The sequence below is a fragment of the Lingula anatina genome, chromosome 7 (genome assembly GCF_051362555.1).
Source record: "Lingula anatina isolate TDL-2025a chromosome 7, LinAna3.0, whole genome shotgun sequence".
Lineage (NCBI taxonomy): Eukaryota > Metazoa > Brachiopoda > Lingulata > Lingulida > Lingulidae > Lingula > Lingula anatina.
Genome location: NC_141773.1, coordinates 11,211,270 through 11,233,320, shown reverse-complemented (window position 1 = coordinate 11,233,320; position 22,051 = coordinate 11,211,270). Strand labels below are relative to the sequence as shown.

General features: G+C 36.0%; 1 protein-coding gene across 6 annotated transcripts in view; it reads left to right on the top strand.

Moving 5' to 3' along the window:
• The window catches only part of LOC106157062 (neural cell adhesion molecule 2), an 84,370-nt gene that overhangs the window by 41,679 nt on the left and 20,640 nt on the right, over positions 1–22,051 (top strand). For all 6 annotated transcript variants that reach the window (XM_087018211.1, XM_087018210.1, XM_087018208.1 and 3 more), the window contains exons 2-15: positions 10,039–10,222; positions 10,996–11,138; positions 11,608–11,760; positions 12,096–12,236; positions 12,605–12,717; positions 13,147–13,354; positions 13,967–14,115; positions 14,446–14,605; positions 14,780–14,979; positions 15,290–15,395; positions 15,840–16,007; positions 16,381–16,500; positions 16,782–16,909; positions 17,471–17,678. In XM_087018211.1, the coding sequence (XP_086874337.1) occupies positions 10,039–10,222; positions 10,996–11,138; positions 11,608–11,760; positions 12,096–12,236; positions 12,605–12,717; positions 13,147–13,354; positions 13,967–14,115; positions 14,446–14,605; positions 14,780–14,979; positions 15,290–15,395; positions 15,840–16,007; positions 16,381–16,500; positions 16,782–16,909; positions 17,471–17,678 (2,181 nt within the window). The remainder of the gene's footprint in view (positions 1–10,038; positions 10,223–10,995; positions 11,139–11,607; positions 11,761–12,095; positions 12,237–12,604; positions 12,718–13,146; positions 13,355–13,966; positions 14,116–14,445; positions 14,606–14,779; positions 14,980–15,289; positions 15,396–15,839; positions 16,008–16,380; positions 16,501–16,781; positions 16,910–17,470; positions 17,679–22,051) is intronic.

Genomic DNA, 22,051 nt, shown 5'->3' with positions numbered 1-22,051 from the left:
CTCAAGAAAAGTCATGTTCATCATGTCAGATCATGATTCATATTAACACATTGTTCTTCACCCCCCCCCCCCCTCCCAAACCATCTTTTTAGGTGGGATGAGCAGGTATGGGTGAGTGCTCTAACAAGCAGGGCTCCATAACTCAAAAGCATCTCGAATTGCATCGTGATATCACCTTTTATTTTGAGGCTGTTAAATATGGGGCGAGTAAATCCCGAGTTATGGAACAGAGTTGCTGGCGCTCGTTCGCAATTTGCACTGCTTTCGAGTTACTGAGCCCAGGTCCTCTTTTATTGTAAGAACGTTTAAAACAATATATGTGCATGTGTCAGTCAGATATTACTGTACTTGAGATAATCTGTATCAGCTATATCTAATGTGTTTCCATCAATATTTGTCTGTTTGCCCTCTCATCTAGCTATGCATATTTCATATGGTTAATGCAGCTTTTTCTCTACTTCACCATCGATTCTGGAAGTTGGAAAGTGCCTGAGGCTTTTTGTGAGTTTACAGATAGAAGTTGTGTCTCTATTGTTCAAAGTGATGAAGGCGTGTTTTTCAAATTGAGCTCATCATTATTTTATGACGGAGCTCTATTCTGAGGGGTATTGTTTATTGCATTCTTTGGTTAGTGCTGCGTGAGTGAATGTTACATCAAATGTTCTTCTTTTTTACTGTCTTCGAGTGGACTCTGTTGTCCCAAGTTTAATTTTTGCTATATACAGTATCTTCTTTTTCTTTTCCAAGTGCAATGGTAAGAAACATCTTTTTAAGATCGCATATATATATATATATATATATATATATATATATATATATATATATATATATATATATATATATATATATATATATTGCTCACAATATGACTGTACTTCTGAGACTCATTTGTAAATAAGGGAGTAGGTAACCTTTGTAATATTAGAAGCTAAAACTTTAACCCAACACTGAATTATTCACTGAATTAATAACAATTATTGTGTAAATTGAGCTCTGAGAAAATGCTTTGAACTGGAGACGTATTGATTTATGTGTGGGGTGAATTTTTTTAAGCATCAGTTTTGTTGATAGCCCAAGTTATTTATCTGGTGGGCTTCTTGTTTAAATAAGAAAATGACTGAGTTTGGATATTGAAAATAAAAACTGGCATGCAGTAGTTCAGTGCAACCACAAATATAAGCCTTTAGATGTGTTCCAGGCAATTTTAAATTAAAATTGGTTTGAGCCTTGAAAAGGGTCTTAGATGGCCACATTGGTTTCCTGTCACTGATTCTGCCCTGTCTTTTTATGTGAGATGAAAATGCAACTTTTAATTTATCACCAAATTGTAAAAATTCAATGTAAAATTTTTGTTGGAGGTAATGGAGTAGTATTGATCAATAAATATGGGAATGTTGGTTCAAAAGACATAACTAAGGAGCATAAAATAATGGATGGTCATTTTTATTCCAGTTTAGGTCATTTTGCGGCTGTCATAAAGCTTTGATATTGGAACCGACCCCTTTGATCAGTTTTGACATGGGTCTGGTAATAGGAGCGAAGTGTTTAAATGCCCCTTCTAGGTTTATATCATGGCCAGTTTTGTTTAAATCTCTGAGGGAGATGATTACATAGCAAGGTACTTAGACATCGTTGAGAGTGCTTGTGTAGCAGAATTCTGGAAAAAAGCTAAGAATGTTTTGGAATGCCACCCATTTACCAAGGGAAACATTGCCTGTAGAGAAAGTATCGCTTTATTTTTATCCACTCCATGACTCGTCCACAGTGAAGGGCTACTCTAGTTTTTGTTTCCGTTTGGAATTCTCAGCCAAATTTCCCAGGAGGATGGAAAGGAGGGAAAGCTTAATTGATTTCCATTGTTACCTTTTAGGCTTCACATTGTGAACATATTACACAGCAGTCGGGTTGATTTGTTAAGCGTCAGTGGCTTTTCCCCAAGAACACATGTCGTTATGTGCCAATAAAACCATGAAACCCAACTGTCTTATCCTGCACTGGCATGTTTTATAATTTGTTGCCATCAGTCTCTGCTCTGCTCCCTTTGAAGCCAATAAATAAGCAGATTACAGGTACATGAGCGGCAGAAATGGCATCTTTGAAGTGGTTAATGTGGAATCCTTTCTTATTCTTTAATTTTTCCCTGCTTTTGTGTCGAATCTGTTATTGATTTTTTGACGTTATAATAGACTAGTCTATAACTGTGATAATAGCTCAGGCATTTTAGACACCCCACTCTTTCGATATATAAATATATATGTATCATTGTCAGTTATTTGTAAAAAAGTGATTTGGACATGGTTCCATCCCAATTTTCTGGACTTTTGAGTCGCCTGTACAAAGTTACAAATTAAACACATAAATTTATATGACAAGTAAGCTAAAACAATAAGAGGCGGGAAATAGGGCTTTTGACAAACAATTTTAAAGGTCAATCTATTGAACCTTGTCCTGTCTTCCTGGTTCCGCCTTTGCACTTTGCATGTGTTATTCATGTTATGAAATAATGAATTTGCGTGAGATGAATGATTAAAGTTCAGTTTCTCATTGTTCGATAAAACGACTACCGATTAAGAACCCCAGTTAATTGGTCTGGAAGCAAACCATTGTTCCTTAATATGATTATGAACCGGCTCTTTGATTAGTGGCTCAGATTGGCTGAAAAATGGGCTTTGTTCAGGGTCGGAACTAAAAGAAAATGTGCACTTTGTGTATTTTTCATGGGTGATATGGTGAATATTTTTACTTTTTTTCTGTGTAAAAAGGACATTACATAGAGCTTACCTCTGAGAAGTAACACCATTGTAGTCCAAATTCACACAAGCCAGCTTTTTTTTTCTTTTTTTTCCTTTTGAGCCTGGATTTTGAAGATAAGGAGATTTAGCATCCCATACCCCATATCACTCTGTTCAGTTCACTTTAAGAGCCTTGAGAGAAAAAATTATTCCTCTAGAGTGTTAGAGAATGGAAATTAAATGGCCTCCGGAAATGGTGCATGATGCTTGTTTATGCTAAGAGAAAGCAGCATGGCAGAGGCTGTCACTGATACAGCTACTTTGGAAATTAAGCGTGACTGAATGGGAAAGAAATTGATGCTTAACCCCTTCAGAAAGAAAGAAAAAGTGAGCTCTAGTATTTGCTTCAGAATTAAGATCGACATGTCATATTCAACAGCGTGTTGAGACAGAAAAGTAGGGGTATAAAAAATGAGCAAATTTTGATGAAGTGAAATGTCAAAAGAGGGGGAAAAACTTTGATATATGTTCTGTAGTTTTTATGTAGACTTTTGTCACTTGCACATGACATTTGAAATAAAGCATTGCAGAAAAAAAAAAAACAAAAACAGGAGATCAAGTTCGATACTTAACTTTAAGTTGAGAAAGGGATCAGAACTTTTATAGACATTTAAAACTTAAGTTTATATGTAGCACCTTATTCTGGTAATAAACTGTCAACTATATATTTATGCATGATATTGTTTATTTATTTTCCTTCAAAAATGTTCAACTTGTATTGACAGGTGGCAGTGAACCTGAAAGATATAGTACAACATGGATAATGTGATATATAATATGAGAAGTGAACACTACTGTCCCTACACTAATAAATGTGAAGTTACAACTGCCTATCAGCACATCTTAGATCCCATTTCCATACCTAGATAGATCTAGCAGGATCGATCCATCTGTGAAGGGATTCTGGCTAAATTGCACTTAACTTAAGCGGCTTAGAAGTCTGGCACACCTACTGAAGCTGTTAACTATCGTCCAGCAGCTTCAATAGGTTGGCTAGGCATCTAAGCCATTTAATTTGAGTGCAATTAAGCGAGATTCCCCTCGGAGATGGATTGATCCTATTAGATCGATCTAGGTATTGGCACCCAGTCTTAATTATCTGACAGTTATGAGTATACAGGAAATTACTATCTGCCATTGTGCCCCCTGTGGAGAGTATGGTTGGATTGGTGGGGAGATGTTATTTACTGAAAACAAGGCAGACCTTTTGAAGATGTGTCTCCACCCCCTTCCTCGCACACTCATGTCCCTCTTCCCCACCCTGCCATGATTGATTCTCAGCGGGGGTTGGGAAGTAGTGCATCTCATCTCAGAATTGTTACGGGGTATGATACTGTGAAATGTGTACCAATGCACACCTTGAAAATGGATAGTGTGATCTGATCTACCAGTGAATTTGGGGTCATTTGGTGCTGAGTCAGGTAGTTTTGGTAGGCCTGCATACACACACACACACCCTGGGGCCTCAGTGTCACATGCCAGTTTATGGGGAATAAATAAACTTGTGGGGATCATGGAGGCAGTTCAGAGATTACCACCTTCACTGGACACTATCATTATAAGCTTCTTGACTGGGTTATGTTAACAACCATGTGATTGATGGGATCATTATGGAGCCAAGTGTTTATGGACCACCCCCTGTAGCTAGTTTACAAGTAAAGGTGTTGGGAAGATATGGCTACGTCCACCAGTGTTTTAACTATAGCTGTACTTAGACTAAGACTCCGTTCACATGAAAAATTTATTTTCTAAAAATCTATTTTCTATTTGCGGTATCTTGTGATCACTCCGAGCGCAGTCGAGAATTAATTACAGCTTTGGAAGTAACTGGCTCACGCTGCCAGTAATTACGCCGCGGGGTATTCAGGGCACAGACCGTGATCACAAGATCATAGAAAATAAATTTTTAGAAAATAGATTTTTCATGTGAACGAAGCCTAACTAAAGGAAAATGTTTGTTTGTAACCACCAGGAAAGTAAATAAACTTGAGAAAAGATGGGACAAAGGGATGTGTCAAGAAAATGCCACTTTATTTACTTTGGAGAAGATGGATCCTTCAGAAATAAACTTTGTATTTAGGGTTGGATGAGGGTTTCACAAATGTGCCCTTGGATTAAAATGGAGAAAATAAGTTTTAATTTAAGTTCAGAATTTTAAATTGCATATGGGGTTAGATTATTTCTGTGAATGCCTCTGAGAACTTTAACTGTAAATCATTGCAATTTTATTAGTTTATGAAAAAGGTATAGATTAAGACTGGAAATATATTGGGTATGTGTGTGTATATATATATATAGCAGAGCATCCAATGGTCAGACCTCTATAATTTACAGGCACAAAATGATTGAGCGCTAGCGAAGTAATATATTACACAATCCCCAGATAGGTGTATATAAATGATGAAACAGCATCCCAAGCTATTGTGGAATATTTTAATAGCTTGAACCATACAGATTGCCCTGGTGTTTATGCAGTGTGGACATCGATCAATTATTCATGTCATTTATAATTGAGCTTTGTGAGAAGATTTTACATGACACTTATAATTCAGCTTTGTTTGAAGGTTTTACATGCAATTTAGAATTGGGCTTTGTGTCAAGATTATACTTCATCTGCTGCAGTTATGATTATGATATAATCTGTGCTTTTGTTCAGTTTTGTGAAGACACTTTGAATATGTCCTGTCAAGTCTCCATTCTAAGGATACGGATATTTCATAATCCAAAACCAACCAAATTACTAAGAAAACTGCATCCTACTTATTCAGTCTTTATGAGAGTCCCATTTCTGCTAATTTCTTAAGACGAGGTAATTGCATTGTTTACTGGCTATTGAAATTCATAACTGTATTGTATTTTTATTGTATTTGAACCATATTCAGGTAATGGTTAGCTGGATTAAAAAAAAAAAAAAGAAAAAAAAGGAGACGAAATTTAATCATTAGATATTCAGTTTATAAGAAAAGCTAATGCTGTCATAGTTTATCATACATTATGACACTTAAAAACTATTTTCAGTTGAAAATTTCCCTGTCTAAACTGCTTCTGCAGAAGTCCTTATGGCCAGTTGTCTTAATCACATTAGAGGTTGTATACTATTCCAACCACTTGCCCAAGTTGCCATTTGTTTGTGCAGTATGAATTCCTGGTGGGAAGCAGCAATTAACTGATTAGTGATGGCGATGGTGGTTCTCTAAGGGGTGGAGATAAAGACAGTAAACCACTGTTGTCTCTCGGTGGATATGCACTAAGACCCCATTCCCACAGATTTTAGATCGATCTATCCTCTTGGAGAGTCTCACTAGATTACTGTCAGCTTAGCTGGCTTAAATGTCTGTCCTGCCTACTAAAAGCTCCGCTGACTGCAGTTTAGCGCAAACCCCCAGGGAATTAGGTCGATCCGGATAGATCTATCTAAATCTCTGGGAATGCACTCTAAATGCTGTAGACTACACTTCTTAGCTATAACGGAGGGTGCATTCACTATGAAATTGTCGTACTAGGTAGTTCAAGTCAACTCCGTGGGGACTTCTGCTGAATGCTGTCAGAGTAACATTTGGTATTTCTGTAAATTATGCTATTTGCAACTACATGGTGGCATTTGCTTTGGTTTTGAGGCCAAATTTTGACATTAAAGGGATAATAACTCTTCGTATGAGATCTATATTTCACAATAAGAACCTTGTGAATAACTCATAGAAATATAATATATTCTGTTTTACCACAAAAACAGCAGTTATAGCTTTTATTCTGATATCTGAACTTGTCTTTAGACCACGTGACCTCCATTGATGTCTATACTCTGTTAAAATCTCTTAAGAGATTTTAACAAAAAAACAAACTTTTTAGAAAAAAACCAGGGACTAACTTTGAATGTAAAAATGGATTCATTAACCATTGGTAAGTATGGAAAAATTGTTGTTTACTCCAGGAAAATTCAATTTTTGGCCAAAACGAAGAGTTATTATTGCTTTAAATGCATCTTTTAAAATGGAAAGAGGAGGAAAAACATCCTTTAATGTTTATTACTATCATTTTAACATGTCCATCTCACTTTTGCTTTCTCTCCTAGGAAAAATTTCAGGTGTATTGTGTTCTTTACTGGCTCTGAAAATAATACAGGCAAGCTATGGGTCATCTAGTTTGCTTCCTGTGGTCAACTCATTGTAATCAAACAGCATGGTAATATAAATTGACTGTCAACATGCAAAGATGGATCGTATGCAGTTTGGTTTGTCTCTCGTAGAGGAATTGGGCCTCCCACCTATAACTGAGTTACCAAACAGTTAGCTGCCAGACAAAAAGTTTCAGGAACTGTTGGAATGAAAACATTTGGGGAATAAAATATTTCTTGAGTGGTTCAAGTGAGAGGTGTTCCTGTGAAATGCTAAAAGACAATTAAATGGTGTATATCAACTGTATGATTTCCCTTAGTACAACTTTTAAGAGACTAATAACACTTTTTCATTGGATATGATCTGCTCCTTTAACAAAGTAGTTACTTAACAGAACCTTCCACTTGAAGTCCACAGTAAAGGGCAGTAATTTTTCTTAAAATTACCTTAGCAGTTTTTTTTCTTTATGTCCCATTTCTCTGCCACCTGAATTCTATATTGACCTGTCAGAAGAATAGTGGTGAAAGGGTTAATATAAACAGGTGTCCATTTGGATACAATGGATGTAATGGAGCAGGCCACTGGACACTGGTCAAACTGGATAGTGGTCGTAACATCAGATGAGGATGGGGTGAAAAATCGATAAGCTAATATGTCAGCTGTCCCAGTAGGAAATTGCTTTTGGGAGAAGACAGACAGTGTTATTGCTGCTTGAATGAACTCTTTCTAATTAATTGACTGTCTCAAGACTCTAGACTCTTGTTCACACAGATAAAACACGGAACTTCCACTGCTATTTGCACTTGAATTTTAGAGGTTCTTTGTATCAAGGTTTACAGGCATGATTACGAACATGCGCACGTATGGAAATATACTCACATCTACACATGCTCACGCACACATCTGCACAAACACCATGATTTGGGGATTTTTTTTTTTTTTTTGTGCAAAATACTCATTTGCGTCAGAGCAGATTAACACCAGTCAAAAAACAGAGTGGACAGAAGGACATATTTTATGTTTGTGACACCATAATTAAATGATTAAAAGGGAGGGGAGGGTTTTGTGTCACTACGGTAACTGCTGCCATCTTGTTTTTCACACACTGATTTTCTTCTCCTACACAGGTTGTTGACAATATAATGTGATTTTCAGCAAGTCCACTTCAGTTTCATAGTTACGTCAAAACAGTTATTCAGAGAGGATAATAACCAGGTGATGGTAGAAAATGACCAATTGATTGATGAAAATGGCCAGTTGTTGATTTGGCTGAGTTCAAAGATCAGGAGGAATAGAATGCCTGAATATATATATAACACATCATCTTAATGAGCCAGTTAGCCAGTTATCCAAAGGGTTAATTTGACTTCTCTTATTGTCCTGCCTAAATGGGTTTAAGGACCCTACTGATAGGCCAGACAATAGGGCTAATATCAAACTTACTGACCACTTACGTTTGCCATGGTAAAGTGGTCTCATATTTCTCTTTACCTGCAAAGTTTATGTTCAGCTGGTGGTCCAGTTCTCACGAAGATTGCAATTTATTTTGCTTTGACATGAATGGGATCTAAAGAATTGTTTACTGCTTCCTTAACCCTCTTTTATCCCTTCTATTCAAGTATATGGATAAAATTCAATTTTCCAATAATTGTATTATTGGGAATTATTGGGAATTTTGTTTAATGGAGAAGGTGTTAGCTAAAGAAAAATAAATTGTCTCGTGAACAATGGCAAATACTTATCAGTGATAAATAAGCTTTGTATTTATTGGAGCCATACAGAACTTTGACTGGGTAACACTGTGTAGAACCAGATCAACTGAAACTGGTGAACAGGCTAGAGATCCCCAGTTTTTTTTTTTTTTTTTTTTTTCAGAGAAGATTCTTTCAAACATCTTTCTTAAGCAATATGGTCATCTGATAATAGTGCTGCTGGTTCCAGTCGTATGAAATCTGCTGTTTGAGAGTGTGTGTGTGCGAGCATGAGCACGAGAATAAGCACGGCCTTGATGACAGTGACCCAGACAATTGATGATGCTGGGGTTTGTGAAGTCACTGTGTACTTACTGCCTTATGGGACTAACATTGATTTTCTCCACGTTACTTCTGACAATAAATGTTCGCGTCAGGATATACCACACTTCTGTGTGAGGTTTGGTGTACGACATCTTGTAATTATGACCATTTCCATAGCAATGAATAGTACCTTGTGCAGTTTTGATATTGGTTTGGTAATTGGAATTGTACAAGTAAAGGTCAATGTTGCTCTGAAATTATCCGGAGACCAATTTTGCGTAGACCTAGCACCCATAAATATTCTGAATTTCACTAATGAATTTCCTTTTTTCTCCTCTCATGCTGAAATTTGATCTGCAAATTTTTCTTGTCACAGGCATCGTCGTCCTCTGGCACTGACTTCATTCAGTAGGGTAGTATGGATGGCCAGACATATCATTTAGCATTTTGATCTAAGATTTGCCTCTCTGTTGTACAGAAATTTGGTTGTAGACTTAATATTCTTCACACTGTCCTGATGACTGACCCTATAGTACGGGCCTGACTTTGGAAAAACAGTTACAACAGTCTTAGAGGCTTTACTGATTCCTGTAGTAGAAGTCTGTAAAAGCACTCAAGAGTATTAAATGACATGTATTTCTCTCAGCTATTAAGAGGTGATAAGGTTAGGTTAATGTGTGGATATCAGGCATACCTGTGGCGAGAGAAACCTCTGCATTAACCACAAACCAAACTTTTATTTGTTGACTCTCTGTGTAATTTTGGCTTAATTTTAAAAGATATTCTTGGTTTAGGAAACTACTAAATAAATTTTAGCTAAATGCTTAAGATATTCTAACTTGGCTAAGGAAACTAAGATTTTGTTGTCCATTTATCACTGGTTTAATTCAAAAGTGTGATTTGAATGCGAATATACAGTTGTTGAAACATTCCCAATACATTGAAAATATATCAGGATAAAGAAAAATAATTAAAAAATGTCATCTGAAGTGTAAATTTCAGAAGAGTTATTTAGTTTCTAAATGGGTACATTTTTTGGAACACCCTATATACGAAAGATAGCTGAAATGTATGTCAAACATGTATTTTACATCTCTTTTCTTCTGATCATTACAGTGCAACAGTCCAGCGTCGCCTTATTGCCTGATAGTCCGGTAATAAAGAAGAATTTAGACAGCAACATTGTAGTGACATGTGAAGCACCAGGAGTGACGAGCCAGGATCAAGTAGATTTTCAATGGTACCTTGGAAGTGACATTATTCCAGAGAGAGAAATTACTTCAACTGTTATACCTTTAGAGTAAGTATAGTTTTTTTCCAGTGTTTATGTTCCACAGGTGTTAGACTAATATACAATTTAAGTAACGTTCAGAAGAAAAATGCTGATTTTGCTTAAACATATATGTCACTTAAGCTTGTATTGGTCATATAGCTGATTATGCAAGCATTCCTACAAAGGTAGGTTGATTTGAGGAAGATTGTTGGGGGGGGGGGGGGGGGGGTAGTCTTTTTTTCAACAGATACTGCGAGTAAATTGACTGAAGAAAGTGTACTTTGTTTTGACTAACATATGTATCTTTTATATTTGGTGCAATGTTAATGCAAAGGAAAATTTTAGATCCTGGTTCATGCAGAGTAAGAAAATGTGCTTGTTATTCTCTTAAAAGTTAATTTGCTGTTGTTGAGACGTCAGAACAGTTTGGAAGCTTCATTGTGTTTGTTGAGATAGGCTGCAACAACAGTGGGGGGAGGTTCATTGTGTTTAGTGGCACGGACTGATTGTGCAGACATAACTAAAAGATGTCCTGAAAGTAAAGCTTCTAGAATAGATCATCCCTGTCTTGTTCCCTGTTTATTCTTACCGATTGTATTACTTTTGAAAAGTAATGAAACGTATTTATTGTTAAGCCACCCCCCCTCCCAAAAAATAATAATGATAATAAATATTGAATAATAAATTCATAAATTTATTAGTATAGAGAGCTGACAAATGTGACAATGTACCAAATAGAACCCAGTAAAGTTGGCCATAGTTTGTATTATCATCATTATTAATAAGAATTTCCCATTTAGGACAGGGATTTACATATCTCGTGAGCCGTCAGGACTACTGTTACAATTCAAGAAAGTGCGGATGGAGGATGCTGGACTTTACACCTGTAAAGGAACAATTAATGGGGCAACTTCTACCAAATCATTTACCTTGGAAATCAACGGTAAGGTGATCTACATAATTGTCCAGTATGTGAAGGAAAGAAATGTATTCTTCACAAAAATATTTGGTTAGCCGGCAATTTCACAGCATTTCTTTCTGAGAAAGTGGACCATTTTGCTAAAGTGGTATAAAAACAGACCTGTACTTGGGTTTAACCCACACTTTTTTTCTCCTCAAAACTGTTCATAGAATTTGCCTGCCTGAGGGATCCACAATGACGGTGCCCTGCTGGCCCGGGGCCACTGAAGACCTATCTCGGGAGACCAGCGAATCACAGGAGTTAATGGCCTATAGGGCTAGTAACTCCTTTAATATTTACCAATATCTCTCTTCTCCATTAATATCTCAAGTTCTAAAATGTCATTGTTCTGGAGGAAGGGCAAGTGGCTAAAAAAGTTACTGCCAAGCCCAGGAAACAAGTAATGTAGCAGTAACTTTTATAATAAGGTAACATTACCTCTCTTTTACAGAAAATGTAAAGTTTGTAGACGTTCCTTCATCCCAAAGGATTGTATTAAATAGAGAGGGATTTATCAAGTGTGTTGTTACTGGCAGCCCAAGCCCCAGAGTTACATGGGACTTCCAGCAGAAAGACAGCAATACCATTGTGGGGATTACTTCAGGTATGTAGAAAACCCACTCTTAAACTGCTTGAACCATTTCACAGTGGAATTATACTGAAAGTTTGTCTTGCATGGTTTTTCAGATTTTGTCTGCCAGATTTTTCATATTCCTGACTGGAAAGAAAGTAAACAGCCAGCCTCATTTTTAAGAGATGAATTATTTGCTTTTTTGACCCTTTAATAGAGTAGACTTAGGATTTTGGTTGAAAGTTGCTAAACTCAATTGACAAACGGGTTAAATTTGCTCCTATGGCAATCTCAGAAAGCTACCACTCAACTACTGTTAGTAAGGCTATTGCATCCTCATATAATCTTAAAATCTATAATCTTTATAGGTTCCAAGTATCAATTTGAGGAGGGTGGGTTGCGCATTACCAATGTGACGTCAGTGAATGAAGAAGGGTTTTATAACTGCAAGGCTTCCCAGCCAGAACTGGCAGTGCTGGACTCCAGGAGAATATCTGTAGAAGTCATTGGTGAGGATGGTGGTTATTATAAAAGTATATATAAAAAAAAAACTGAACTGTAAGCCCTGCTCCAAAAGTTATGGAAGGATTTTGATAAAGTTACAGGAAAGGTCACAAATGGACTGATTTAAAAGCGATTAGATTTTGGTGGTGATCCAAATAATTTTTAAAGGCTTCTTCTTCAAGGATTCTTCACCATTGTGAGACAGGGCCAGTGGCGTTGCTAAATGGATGTGTGTCTCAACTACCATATTTCACTCTTGAGTACTTTTCCAGTTGTGCATGACATTGTGAAAATAATTCTGACATGGTAGTGGTAGAGTGTGTTATTCAAGGCTTTGTGTTCATTCATTCATTCATTCATTCATTCATTCTAGTGCCCCCTGTCTGGAAAACCAAGCCCAAGTACACAGAAGGTGTTCTCATGCAGGAAGTAAAGATGTTCTGCAATGCAACTGGAAAGCCCAAACCTTCCTACACATGGTACAAGGTTAGTTTTTTTTTTTTTTTTTTTGGAAGTGTGGTGGTTTCGTACAACCTTCTTTTTTTAAGTAATCCCTGCTTTTAAAATTGTCCTTCTAAAAGAAGAGTAAGGACAGTTAAGATCATCAGTTTAAATCTACACTAAGAAAATATTCGAGGGATTTTACAGGGGGGGGGGAGGGGGGGGTCTCGGCTCGGCTCGGCTCTCACACATAAATGCTTACTTATCCCCGAAAAGTTAATTTATGTAACTTACCCTTAGTAGACCAAATATTGGTATTATTGGTCATGTGGAAAAATTTTTCTTTTTGGTACTGCAAGTGATTGAATTACTTAAATATAATAATCTTAATAGAACAAGAGGTTATTGACAAATAGACAAAGAAAATGGTGTAACAAGGTGATAGTAAGTTTCCACATAATTCTTGCGCTGCAGGGGTCTTCCCGGGACTCGACCGACTTCCGTGACATCTCTCAGGAATCCCGTATCAGCATGTACAGAGAGTCCGGAGAGCTTGTGATCAGGAATATCCAGAGGCTGGATGAAGGGCCTTACACCTGTGAGGCTGTGGTGGATTTGGGTGACCCAGCCACCCCTGATGATGACGTCCTTGTGTCTGGGACGGCTAACCTGAAAGTTGTCAGTAAGTGTAGTCTTCTTTGTTTGTTTGGTTATTACAACATTATAGTAAAATTTGTGAAAAAAATTGTTCTTGTGTTTGATACCTAAAGGGAAAATAACTCCTAATTTCAACTCAAAATTCCAATGCAATAAATACATTGTATACAACACTTAGAAATATAATAAATTCCATTTTACCACCAAAATGGTGGTTATCACCATTATTTTGAAATCTGTGCTTGCCATCGGAACATATGGACCTACATGGTTGGCTAACCTAGGTAATAATCTAGTAAGAGATTTTAACAAAAATAAAAATTCTTAAATCATAAAAACAATCCACTAACTTTGAAAGTAAGAAGGTATTCATTAATCATTGGAAAGTATGGGAAAATTTTTGTTTACCCCTAGAAAAGTTCGTTTTATGACATTTTCCCCACCAAAATGAAGAGTTGTTAGACTTGTAATTGATGTTTATGATTTTGAAATTTAAGTTTTATTTATATTTTTTGACAGAAAGATAAAAGGGTGATATGAAAAAATGAGACGTTATTATGTTCTTTTAATTAAGTTCTTATAAATTTATAAAAATAAGATAATAGTTGTTTTATAAACATTTCCATTTGTGTTCCAGTTCCAGCCATGATTGAAAGACTTGAAAACAAGACAGTGAAGAAGGGGGACACGGTAGACCTGTTCTGCTCTGTGATTGGGGACAGACCTATGGATATCTCCTTCCACAAAGTGGGGAATGCTGCCCCCTATGTCTACCCCACCCAAGCAGTAAGTATACACAACCCCCTCCTCTCTCTCTCTCTCCCTCCCTCTCTCTCTTTCATACACACACACACACATCTCTCTCTCTCACACACACACACACACACACACACATCTCTTGTGGTATTTCTCTCTCTCTCTCTCTTGCTCACACACACACACACACACACACACACACACACACACACACACACACAGTTCCTTACTTACTTTTTTCTTACTCGCTCATTCAGTCCTGTCCAACTCTTTCCACATCCTGAAGAACAGTGAGAGTGCCATATTTACCTCCCCAAAAAATCATTATAATTTGATAACTTTCCCTGTTGTCTTACCTAGTCTGACTCTCGCATCACCCTGGAGAAGAGCGAAAGTGGCGAATACACAAGTCTGAAAATGACCATCACTGCCACAAAGGAGGATGACCGTGGAAACTACACTTGCTTTGCGAATAATACGGGAGGATTTGACAGGAGAAATGGGACCATCATTGTGCACTGTAAGTGTTTACATTGAATTCCATAACTAATCATTTATCATTCACCTTTTAAAGCAGAAAGCTCAAAACCAAGTGAAAAAGGAACTCATTAATTCAAAAGGTGGCATAGGTCTTGCGTACAGTAACAAATTAGGTACCAGCTTCACTGTAAGAATTAATTAATTTCACTTCCAGATAAACCAACATTTGTGAAGATGAAGGTGCCAGATGTGAAGTATCACTGGTTGGCCAGCCAGCCCTTCAAGAGGAACCTCACCTGCATAGTGGAGGCGGAGCCTCTTCCTGGATCCTGGATTTGGTTCAGGAACAACCTTCCCATCACGCCCAATGAGACTTACGAAATTCACAACATGGGGCTTGTTAGTAACCTGTCTGTGAGTACTGTGTACTGATCTTCTCTCAAAAAGTCATGTGCTATAACAATATAATGTGTAGCCCAAGTAAAATGCATTATCGGATAGAAAGGGCATTGGATATAAGGGCATATAATGTAATATGTACAAAATAAGGATTTTTTTTTTTTGGGGGGGGGGGGGGGGGGGGAGAGAGAGAGAACAAACAAACAAACAAACAAAAAAACGGCAAAATCAGTGGTATCTTGTCTGCATTGAAATATGATGAAAGATCAGGTGAGCAGAAATCTAAGAAAGCAGTAACTGTTAATGTTATATTATATTTTCTCAGGTCACAGTGTTAAGTTCCAACAAGTATTGGGTATTTGGCGACTACCGGTGTAATGCTTCTAATGATTATGGCAGGGACTCGCATGAAATCAGGCTCAATGAAGCCAGTGAGTATATGCTTAAGCTTTCAGTGAGGTGATAGATCGAGTGCAATTTGAACTTTGCTTGTAGGTGTGTTGGAGGTTTGGAGCAAGTGTCCTGAAACTAGATTTCATTACATTTTTCTGTCTTTACCATGTGATGGATCCTGCGTACATTTGTCAGCATTCTTGCTTCTTAAATTTGAATTTAGAGTAAGAAAGTTTTTAAGATTACATGATTGGATGGTTTGAAGTATTTACAGCCATTATTAGAATCCAAAAATATAGAGCTGTTAATGTTTGTTCTTGATGTTGTAAATATGGTTGACTGCTGCTTAGTTTAAAAGAAAAAAAAAAAAAAGATTGTCTGAACGGTTGCATCCTCATACTGTTGACCAATTTCTTTTAATAAAGAACAGAAAAACTGATTGTTGTAAGAGTGAACTAAATTTTAATCTCTTCCAACCTCAGCTGTCCCTGGTCCACCTGCGTCCATTGATGTACTGGGCAGTACCCCGACTACAGTCCAACTGTCCGTGTCCACCCCTTTGAACCAAGGAGGCCCCCCTGTCAGCGGATACTTTATTGTATTTGGCACCAGTGACGCAGGAGATGAAAAGACAAGCAACTTTAACCTAGGTTGTAGTAGTTCACGCTTTAGAAGTACAGTATTTGTGTAGCATAATTGGTATTTTGGGCAATTTTGCTTGCCATTTTGTTGATGATGAGGGAAAAATGGGCCACCTGAACATTGTAGGTGCCCAGATGTGGTCAGGGTGGCCCTGGTCGTCTCAGAGATTGTTTTTTAAGCTCTGTCTCTTGTCACCTCTGTAACATGTTGCTCTTAGTATTTAAAGGTTGAAGGAAAGGAAAGAAAATGACTTTGAGGCTATATCCTTGTGATGTTCATCTGAAATTTTCTGAACTAATACCTTTTTTACTGACATTTTTTAAAAATTACATCACTCAAAGGCATTTCCTTGACAAATTTTGTGTGGTATTTTCTATTCAGGAGATGAAATAGTGATAAGGGACCTGAGACCTGATACAGCTTACAACATCAGGGTAATGGCCGTCAATGAAGTAGGACAGGGTGATCCAAAAGAGATAGAATCCCGAACATTGGAAGTCAGTAAGTGGCCTAGATAACAAATGTAGAGACAAACCTTTTTTTTTTCTTTCTTTTTTTTTTTTTTTTCATTATAGGTTTGTAGTATAAGTATCCTAATACTTTTTAAAATATTTTAAATTACAAGGTTGAGGACAAATAGAAATTTTTTCTTTTTTTTCTAAATGATAATTCTGCCGTCAACAGTTTTTTTTTCCAGGATAAAATGTCTTTGAACTGGTTTAATCTCACTAAACTATGGAAATTTTACGATGGAATCTTCACTTGCCAATTTTTATTTCCAGGTGTCCCTGAACCAGTCTCCATCACCTCTCCCAAGAACAGTCCAGATTCTGACAAATACACAGTGGCCTGGGACAGGCCTCAGAACGGGGGATCAGTGATCCAAAGTTACACCATCAAGTACAGGACGGTGAGTCATTTGAGGTTCACAAATAAGTTACGACAGTAAGTACAGGGAAGTTAGTCATTTGAGGATCACAGATACTAAGTTACACTATCAAATAAAGGGTGGTGAGTCCTTTGAGGATCAGACATCATAGATGAAAATGGAGAAGAAAGTGAGTTCTGTCAGGACAGATAAGTTATGATGTGAAATGATAGTCAAAAGAGATTCAGTACACACACAAACAGAGGTTTTTTATTTTATCTTTTTAGTATGTGTTAAAGTATTTTTATGTGAATATTGTTTGATGGAAAAGCACTGCAATGGCTGTGGATTTTAAAATTGCAAAGCAAATAACCCTAATTTTATTGGCCAATATGTAGCTGCACTTGGAAAGCTAGCTCACTTGGTAGATTTTAAAGGGAAATTTGTTAAAGTGACAGAGAGCCAAATGTCTGTCTATCTGAAGACATATCTGTGAAAATGCTTGTGAAAAATCAATATGTTTCCCTGGTAGAGGGTAGCATATGAGCAGGTTTGTAAAAAAGAATAGCTTTGCTTCATTTAACATTGTCTCTTTATCTTCAGGTTGAAATGGAGGAAGGTGCAGGAGATGTCCCAAATGTCAAGCCAGACTCTGAGGGAGAATGGAAGACGGTAGAGGTTCTGAGGCCTGAACGAAGAGTGATGACCCTTACTCAGCTTAACCCTGACTCTTGGTACGAGGTTCAAGTGTTGGCCAATAACAACAAGGGGGCTTCTGAAGGACAGTCAGCATTTTTCAAGACCATGAAAGGTGAGTTTATCATGGTGACAACTTTTTTTTTTTTTTTTTTTTTTTTTTTTTTTTTTTTTTTTTTTTTTTGTGAAACGATTATGAAAACAAGGCATTGCACTTAGGTTATTTATTTGTATGATTTTGTGCAGTTTTAAGTTTTTCAGTTGAAAAAGACATTTTGTTGTTGTTGTGTCAGGCTCCTTCTAGTTGATATATATGTTCAGAGCAATTATCATTGAGATGAGTTTGAAACAATTACTGCAAAAAAGAAAACGTATTTGTTAGTGTTTGCACCTTTACTACGCATTAAGTAAATTGCATTGTGAATAACATGCAAATATTGATGTCCAAGTATCTTTTATAAAGTTTTTATTTTTCGTTAAAGACATTTTATAGGCCAGTGTGCATAGGTTGTATATAGCTTTAATACTTAAAGAGTCAACAGATAATTTAGACTTTTATGTGGCTATTGTTTCATCTGACTGCTGGCAAATTGATTATAGTTATTGGAAATTGCTCCACAATTTATTTAAAATTCACATAAGATTTATTTTAAATTTAATTTATGACAACACTGCGTTTATTGAATTCTTTTCACTCGCCTGTAGGTGACTTAGAATCTCCTTGAGACACCAACCTTGAAAAATAATTATATGATACATCTTTGTTGAAATGATTAAGCCAAAACTTAGATTTTCCTTTTAATATGTTGCATTTAAATCCTATCTTAGTAGCAACTGTTTGAAAATAGAATACAGCAGACTAAATTAAAGTCCTTTTTAAATGCATTTTTGACTTGTGTATATTATAGGCATGTAAAGTGAATTTTGATATTAATACTATTTATCATATATTCAAGGACTTTATTTTTTGTATTTATTTGACTAACATCTCTGCTTGATGACAGTCTAGATGATGTAAATATTTGTTATTATAATGCATCTTGTTGCAGATGGATGTTTTGATCCAAAACTCTACAGCAATACTTTGATTTGAATTTTTTCCCACTTATTTATTTTTAAAAGAAAAAAAAACAAAAGATGGTTTTATGTGGTCTCTTCATAACACATTTTAACATTGCAGCACAGCTGTTAATTTTTGTAGCATTTTGTGTTCATTTTTCCCCCAGGCAGTTTCTGGAGTTTTTGCCCTGTTTTCGTTTTGTTTTCACCAAGTTTTGTGTTTTCCCTTCTCAGCCCTACCCCTTCTTCTTTACATTGGAATCTAACAAAAAAAAAAAGATTTTGAACATTCTCAAACAATCCTTTTCTGTATAAGAAGTACAGAAAGTATGAAAAGCATTAGATACTATGATGAAGCAAAAATTTTCTTATAAATATTTACATAATTTTGTACACTGCAAGCTGTTGTAGTATTAGATCATGTACTATGTCATACCTGTTTATCTACAGGTGAGATTGACTTGAAATACCTCCCTTTAAGATATTTTACAGGTTGACATAGCTTGTTGATACTTTAAGGACTATAGATGAAATGATATATTAAATCAAAGGTGGTCTTACTGTTTGTGTACAAAACTGGTAGACATTCTTGCCTTTTGTTGTTAGTTAAGTAAGGAATTCAACTGTTGTATGGGCCGTAGTGAAGGTTGTTCAGTAGAACAGTCCTTGTTTTCAACAAATTTTTGTGTCCTGTGTCTTATTAGTCTACCAAATATCCTGTTTTCATGTGATCAGTTTTGTGTTTACCCCTCAGAGTTGTAAGTTTGCTTTTTCGTGATTGTACTGGTGCAAATGTATTTTGGATTATCTACATATGGGCGAGGAAACCCTGTTACTGTCCTTTATGTGAATATTTAACAGAACATCCAGTTAACTTGGAATATGGGCTGCTTTGTGTTGTCTTAAATTTTGTGAAACTTTATAGTAGACGCCGATCTTGTTTTTACTTACAATTAATTACAAGTGTTGATGAGCATAACAGTTTTGTTAAAAATTACAATATTTTTTAGTGTTGTCAGTTATACTAACAATAGAGCAACAGTGATCACATGGCAATAGAACCACGCCCCCTTCCACCTTTGAAAACTCTTGAGTGATTTCAATTTATTTAAACATACGGGAAATAAGGCTCTTTGTTTATTATTGCGTTAATACATGAAAATAATATTTCCAGCCATTTTCTTGTCTGATAGTTATCATGACAGATTTATATCAGACTATTGATAGAATAAAATGTCCTGGAATTTTTGTTTTCTATCTGCTGATCACTGTTGGTATTCACGTGGCAGGTGTAAAGGTGAAGAGATGACAGAAGATGGGATAACTGTAGAAAATCAAGGTGCTTCTTAGTCCGTTTATTAATATTGCAGCTCATGGTCACCCACTGAAATATTCCTTTCACTTTTGTGTAATTGATTACCTTTATCTTGCAAGTTGTCCTTTGTTTGGAGAGGGGGTAAATTTTTAGTTAATGGTTATGTAGGTTTAGTTATCATAATTAAGTAGTGATGTTGGATAGGATTTTTTTTTTTTTTTTTTTTTTTTTTTTTTTTTTTTTTTTGTCAAATTGTAAGTACCCAACTGGTTTAAGATTTTGAAAAAAAAAAGTTATTTTCATGATTTATAGACCTACTGTTATAGACTTCTCAATCATGTATGATATGATTTTTTGGCAAGATATTGTAAGTGCACACTTATTCCAAGTTGCAGGGTTGGTGAAAGAAAGAGAAAAAAGATAAGAAGCACTTTGAAATTACTTTCCTACCTTGACGTTCATTGTTTCAAGTAACACACTTTGATTTACCTAATTACTACTAAAAAATTCATTTGCTGTGAAATGATTTTGAACAATCTGAAGTGATCCTTTTTCTATGCAAGAGGCAGAAATTTTCGAAAAACGCACTCGTGATGTGATTTAACGCAGTTTGCTCGTGATTCATGCACATTCATACCTAGGTAAGTTTAATTCCAGTATTTATTTATTTATTTTATCATGTGCACCGTCTCTTTTCTTATTGTCAGTTTCGACTATTGTTCCACTTTTGAATGAGGGTATGCTTAGTCTAGTATTCCAGTCTCAGTTGCATGAGATCTCAAAATGAATGCATCTGATTGGCATGTCGTCAAAGCAGAAAAATATGTAACAGGCAGGCACATTGTTTGACTTGTTAAAGGCCTCATTCCCTTTATGGTTAGTTCCTTTAAAAAAGGGGAAGGGGGAATAATGGTGTGTCGTTGATATGCAAAAAACTGCCATTGATTGACATTTTAATTTTTCTTTTAGTGTCAACTGTTTCAAAAGAAAAAAAAGAAAAAAAAAATGATGCAACATTTTTGTTTGCCCAGTAGCAGATTTTGAAGAAGACTAAAAAGTGGGCATTGCTTCACATTTAGATTAAGATTTCTGATTTCAAGAAGTTATTTCTGCTTGTTGAACATTAAGTAATTGTGTAGTGCCTCAAACCTGTTCTGCTTTGACAGTTCATCTGAGAAAAATGTTCTAAATCTCTAAAATGACTCTGTTGCATGAACACTCACTTCTTAGTCAAGGTAGGAAAGTTGGTTACTACTATGGGATGGTTGCTATGGATGCGAACTTCAATAACGTTATTTCATTATTAGATTGTAATCATTTTTATCACTCTATTGCTGTGCTGTTTATGAAAAGAAATGCTGCATGGTGTACAACAGAAATTGCCTCAAATGAAAATGCTTTACAACACTTGTCAGTTAAAACAGTGATAGAAATAGTAGCATTTGCCACTGGGGTGGAAAAGCCAACCAGCTGATGTGGAAATGGGAAGTTTTTGGAGATACCCATTTTGTAGTGGGTTCCTTTTTATAAAGAACCGTAATAGTCATTATCCCATAGTGGGAAACCTACATTCCCAATAGTGTTTGGCACATTATCTTAAACAATATTTGTTAGATGTCATTCCCCCTTGGTTAAAAAAGTTTTGGTATTGGGGATACTTTTGTAGACCAAGTTATCAGATTTATTTTTCTTATGTGTTTAACTGGAATAGATATAAAGGGAAAATGACAAGTTACTGGAAGTCAAGTGTAGTTTGTTGAAGTATTGAATGTATGTTTCACAAACAGTATGTTTTTTTTTTCATTCAGTCCTTTTTTGTTTTTTTCTCTTTTTGTACACTTTCTAAATAGTCTTAAATGACAGTATGTTTTTATTATAAACCACTCAGTTCTAAACTTCCAAGTTTTCAAGCGGTCTTCTCTGGCTGTGACACATACAGATATGTTAATAAGAACTTGGGCATAAAATAGCACATGATTCACCAGGATCTACATATCACAATTCCATTGTCAGCCAACATTTCCCTCTGATGTGGTTTGTTTTGGTAAATTTGTTTAGAAATTCACCAATAAATTTGGCAAATGAAACTGGGAGATGGATCATTAGTTTAGCAG